Source organism: Peromyscus maniculatus, chromosome 14, assembly GCF_049852395.1.
Source record: "Peromyscus maniculatus bairdii isolate BWxNUB_F1_BW_parent chromosome 14, HU_Pman_BW_mat_3.1, whole genome shotgun sequence".
NCBI lineage: Eukaryota > Metazoa > Chordata > Mammalia > Rodentia > Cricetidae > Peromyscus > Peromyscus maniculatus.
Genome location: NC_134865.1, coordinates 14839001 through 14845000, shown reverse-complemented (window position 1 = coordinate 14845000; position 6000 = coordinate 14839001). Strand labels below are relative to the sequence as shown.

The window sequence follows — 6000 nt, the reverse complement described above, 5'->3', positions numbered from 1 at the left end:
AGAAAGAAAGAAAGAAAGAAAGAAAGAAAGAAAGAAAGAAAGAAAGAAAGAAAGAAAGAAAGAAAGAAAGAAAGAAAGAAAGAAAGAAAGAAGAAAGACAGAAAGAAAGACAGAAAGAAAGAAAGAAAGAAAGAAAGAAAGAAAGAAAGAAAGAAGAAAGAAAGAAAGAAAGAAGAAAGAAAGAAAGAAAGAAAGAAAGAAAGAAAGAAAGAAAGAAAGAAAGAAAGAAAGAAAGAAAGAAAAGAAAACAATATTTCAGTTTGTTGTGAGTTCCTGTTTTTGTTTTTGAGAGAGTATAGCTCTATGTAGCCCAAGTGAGCCTCAAATCTGCAATCCTCTTCTTGCCTCTGTCTCCCAAGTGCTGGATTACCACAGTACAACTCGGTGTTTGGTTTGAAAAACAGAATGCTTTTTGAAAGGAAAAGATTATAATTCAAACTGCTTATCACTCATCTTGAGTTGCTTAAACAAAGACCAGTCATTTAATCTCCTTGTGAGAAACTCAAGGAGACACACATTATTAAGGAATAATGTGATGAGTGTGCATGGGAAATGCTTAGAAATGTCTCAGCACAAAGTGTTCCAAATATGTTCATAAGTATTTCTATATGCAATTCTATACAGACTTTTAGTAAAGAATGTTTTTAAAATTAAGCTAGAGGGCCGGGAGATGGTCCAGCAGTTAGGAGCACTAACTGCTCTTGCAGAGGAGCCGGGTTCAATTCCCAGCACCCACATGGCAGCTCACAAGGCTCTGTAACTCCACTTCTAGGGGGTCTGGAGACGGAGGCCCTATTCTGGCCTCCACACAACCTAGGCATGCATATAGTGTAGTTACATACATGCAGTAGGCAAAACACTTACAGTAAATCTTTAAAGCCATTTCCTTCTAAGTAGCAAAACATAAAGTAAGCACTTTCTTTAACCAAGTGTTCCCACTTTTTAAAAATGACTCAAAAAATTAATAGATGTAAGGATATTAATTGTCTTAAACTTTCTCACCCCAAAATCAGAGAAAAAAATTACATGTCCATTAATAGATGATGGTTAGGTTAATTATAGGCTTGTATTCCCAGCTACTAAGGAGGCTGAGGCAGGAAGATTATAAATTTAAGGCCTGCCTGAGCTACAGAGCAAGAACAAGGCCAGGGTGGACAACTTAATGAGACTGTCTCAAAAATCAATAAATTGTGATAGTTTACAATTGTAATCCCAACACTCAGGAGGCTAAGGCAGGAAAGTCAAGAGTTCCAGGTCAGCCTGGGCTACATAGATAGCAAGACCTTTTCCAAAATGAATGAATGAATGGATGGATGGATGGATGGATGGATGAATGAATGAAATAAAAATTTAAAAAGGGCCCAAGGATATAGCTATTATAAGTGTGTGTATTCATTCAGTAATAGGAGCACTCTAATACTGTAACACACCCTATTTATAGACACTATTCCTTGAAAACTTACTATACTTATGCAGAGAACAATACTATATAAAGATAAAGAATTGTTACCAGGTCTTTTTGTCCATTGATACTTGCACAACCATGTATCGATAAATGTTAAGAATACGTTTACACATATCTGTGTGCTCATCCAAAAGATTTTTTATTTCATTTGCAGGTTCAAGAAGAAAGATGTTTGATGAATTTATAATGAACACCTATAATAAGAGAAATAATTAATTATTCATAATAAAATTTCCATGGTAGTTTATATTTTTTTGTTGTTTCTTTAGGACAAGATCTCATTTGGTAGCCCTGGCTGGCTTGAAACTCACTACGTAGACCATGATAACCTGTAATCTATTGCAATCCAGCTGCTGTTGCCTCTGAGTGCCAAGATTATAGGCATGAGCTACCACATCTGGCTGAATGGTAAATTTCTTATTTAAAGAAAAAATTATGCTGGTTCATACCTGTAGTCCCCGAACTCAGAAAGCTGACAAGGAAGAGGGATGCACGTATGAGACCAGTCTGGGATAAAGAATAAGTCTCTGTGTGTGTCTCTGTCTTGTCTGTCTGTCTGTCTGTCTCTCTCTCTCTCTCTCTCTCTCTCTCACATACACATACACATACACACACACACACACACACACACACACACAGGAGAGAGAGAGAGAGAGAGAGAGAGAGAGAGAGAGAGAGAGAGAGAGAGAGAGAGAGAAACAAGCACTAATCACTGGGTGATCTAGAATAAATTTAAAACCACCATGGATTACTAACTACTCCTATTTCTACTACTATTTTGGCATCTGATATTTAAGCTCATTACACTCAAAGAAATGGATCCATATTAAAAACAGGATTTCTAAAGTGAGACGTTTATAAGCATAACCATGGACAACAGTACGTAAAAAAAACTTAATAAAAAAGATAACAACTAAACCAGGAAATTGTTTGAGTTGTATAAACATAACCATTTTCTTGTTTATTTTTATGTGTACATCTGCTCTTGTAATAACAACCTTACATAAAAGGCTGCATATTATAATTTATGAGATTCCATTACCATATATCCTAATTAAACTTATTACACATTCATTGTAAGCTGTGATCACCTTCTGAACGCCGCTGTAAAGACAAACACAATGCAGCAGCTGTGTACAGGGGATCTCAAGAACATTCTGCTCTGCTTCACTTTTGTTGTGTTCTGTTTTACCTTTCAGACAGGATCCTATATAGATCCGGCTGGCCTCAAACTTGCCATGTACCCAAGGTTAGTCTCAGACATACTGGAAGGCTGGAACACTGCATTTATGACATTTTTATAGCAGTGTTATAAAAACCACTTACTTCTTCTATGCACACCTCCTCTTTCTATGTTACACACGAAGTTGTACTCTCACTTGAAAAAGAGCACACTTCTTTAAAGCACACTTTTAAGCGTGAAAAGAGTAGATTCTGTAAACCTAGCAGATGTGAACAAACAAAGGCAAGAGAAAGGACTAGAGAAGCATTAGGAATAAAATGAAAACGGAATGAGGTTCAGCAGAGGATTGTAAAAGGGCAATTCAGTGATTAACTATATGGCAATAACATTCAAATGAAATGGAGTATTTTTGAAAAAAACACGAGTAGCCAAAACGGACTTAAGAAGGAAGGAATTTTAAAGGATCCATATATGAACAGCATGAAAGAAACAGCTGGAAGGCAGGCTGACTCATCCCTGACCAGCAAACAGGCCTAGACCATGAGCTCTGAGCATTCTTGCTCCACTTTCATGGCACATGATCTTTAAAAGGCTAATATCTCTTGTGAACATATAGATTAAAATCTTAAAATAACAATCCAAACAAAACAAAATACATTATTTTATGATGAAGTAGAGTATAATCCAGACATATAAAGATGCCTTAATGTAGAAAAATCTAGTACTATACCCTATATCAATGAATTAAAATAGAAAATCAAAGTATGCTCATTTGGAGATACACAGGAAAAGAAATTAGCATTTAATTCATTACTTTAAAAAAGTTAACAAACACCCGGCAGTGGTAGCACCTGTTTTTAATCTCAGCACTCAGGAGGCAGAGGAAGGTGAATCTCTGTGTATTAAAGGACAGCCAAGGCTGTTACACAGAAAACCCTGTCTCCAAAAAAAAAAAAAAGAAAGAAAGAAAGAAAGAAAGAAAGAAAGAAAGAAAGAAAGAAAGAAAGAAAGAAAGAAAGAAAGAAAGAAAGAAAGAAAGAAAGAAAGAAAGAAAGAAAGAAAAAGAAAAGGAAAAAAAAAAGTTAACAAACCAAGAAAAGACAGAAACTACCACAGTCTAAAAACAAGCGCTTACAAAATGTCGAACAAATGTATCTACAGAAAGAGCACTTGAGAAGATGACCGTGCTCTTCCCTGAAAGAAGAGGCATGAATCTGAAAGAGCAAGGACCAGCATAAAGGGAGGAAAGGGAAATGGTGTAACTACATTACAATCTCAAACAACAAAAGAAACGCGTTTTAAAAGGACAAGAACAAGACAAAGGGCCTCCCATCTCCTAAATGTGCCTGGAATTCAGTAAGCACAGATGAAGGGAAGCCGGTAAGGAGAAATGCAAATACAAACTGGAGAGAAAAACCAAGTTGTGAAGCAGCTCCCGAAAAGCATCCCAGACACAGGTAACAGCAAGCTCAAAGGTCCTAAGTGTGAGCTTGTCTTGCCTGTGTGAGGAGTAATAACAAGGACAGAATGAAGTGAGTCAGAGGGAGGGCAGTGGGAGATTTGTTTAAAAAAACAAAAAGCCAGGGTATAAAGACCAGATTTCTTCCCAGTACTAACAGAGGGAGAATGGTCTCCTTTATCTTCTACAGATCAGTCCTGTCAGAAAGCACAGGGGGTGTGGGGGGACAGAAAAAAAGGATGAATGAATTTTATATATATAACAAGCCCAAACTTTTTAGGAGAACTGAGATGTTAAATGGTTGAACATGAAAACTCTCAGCCTCAATTCTTCCATTTCCCTGTGGGCCAGCACGTGGAGCACTCTGGAGAGTAAATGGTGGACAGCCTTGGACACCCTAACAAAGACCTGACTTGCTGCTGCGTATTGATAAGGAAAAGCCACGGAAGGAGGTCCACAGGATCCCTCTGCTCAGCACTGAAAACAGACTAGGGAGCAAGGGAAAAAACAGACTAGAAGGAGGCGGGACAGGTGACCTCTGGGAGTCTGAAGCCACCTGGTTTACATAGTGAGACTTTGCCTCAAAAAAATAAAAATGAAAAAGGCCTTTTGATTTTGATTTCACCAGACAGAGGTTGGCAGAGGCTCTGACAAGAAGAGCGCAGCAGCGAGGGCACAGCTCTGGGACAGGATGCTCAGCGGCATGGCCGGGGCCCTGGGCTGTCCAAGCACCAGTACAAAGGCAAGACTGAAAGGGAAGGCAAAGGAGAAGGGACAGAATGCACATCCTTTAAAGGGCAGACTTCCGACAGAGTGGTAGGAAAGCACAATGAAGCACGCAGCCATTCAGGTGAGATATGCAGGTGGAGCTCAGGAAGTGTTTGGGAATTCCTATTTCTGCACGTCCGCCCAGTACGTGAAATATCACATTGTAATTCTTCAGTCTACAGAGGATGTGACATGTTCTGTTTCTAGAAACTGAGGCTAGTGACATGGTTTAGTGGGTAGGGCCCTTGCTGCCAAGCCTGATGACTCAAGTCTGCTCTCTAGGACCCACACGGTCAGGAGAGAGTACACACACTGCCACAGCTGTCTTCTGACCTCCACATGGCAAGCACACACCTGCCCACCCCCAGACACACACTAAATACAAAACCAAGATTAACTGTATTTCCTAATCAATTTACTTTTCCTTCATTAGTCTTGAATTTGAACCTATTTTTTCATCTCTGAACTATGTAATGTTTGTCAGTATGCATTTTATGGAAAACAAATATGGAATAATGACAACTCACAGATGTGAGTAGTGAATTATATATAAATACAATATGAATATATGAATTTATTATATTTGAAATCTCAAACTATAGGCATTTGAAATCTTTAATGACTGTTTTGGTTTTTTTTAAAAAATAAAGGGCTCATTGGTAGCTCATTGGTAGAAAACTTGCCCAACATGCCACAAAGCCCTGGGTTTAATCGCAGGAACTACACACACACACACACACACACACACACACACACACACACACACACACACAAGTAAGTATAAAGCTACCCACCTGCAAAACTGCCTGTGTACCAGCTTGAATATTTTGTTCTGTGGCTTCTTCAGAGGCATGAAAAGCATCTTGATAGGAACCGTTTTTGGTCCAGCTAGAATTTCGAACATGCTCAGAAATATTGGTCCCATTTTCCTGAAGCAAAATATCAAGCTTTTTAATATTTCATCAATGAGAATGCTGTAACAAGTCAGTAACATAAAAGGTGTATGAAATTATTAGATCCCACTATTAAACTGTTTCTTCCCATAAATACATTGTTTTAGGGCTGAGAGACAACTCAATGGTGGAGAGCACTTGCTGCTCTTCCAGAGGACCCGAGTTCAGCTCC

The 6000-nt window shown here is 38.4% G+C and overlaps 1 protein-coding gene across 12 annotated transcripts in view; it reads right to left on the bottom strand.

The window, feature by feature from the left end:
- The window catches only part of Ralgapa1 (Ral GTPase activating protein catalytic subunit alpha 1), a 216549-nt gene that overhangs the window by 134147 nt on the left and 76402 nt on the right, over positions 1-6000 (bottom strand). For all 12 annotated transcript variants that reach the window (XR_013044288.1, XR_013044287.1, XR_013044289.1 and 9 more), the window contains exons 12-13: positions 5670-5804; positions 1511-1659 (exon numbers count right to left, since the gene is read on the bottom strand). Coding sequence is in view for 8 of the 12 variants with exons in the window: in XM_076550636.1 (XP_076406751.1) it covers positions 1511-1659; positions 5670-5804 (284 nt within the window). In the remaining 4 variants the exon portion in view is untranslated. The remainder of the gene's footprint in view (positions 1-1510; positions 1660-5669; positions 5805-6000) is intronic.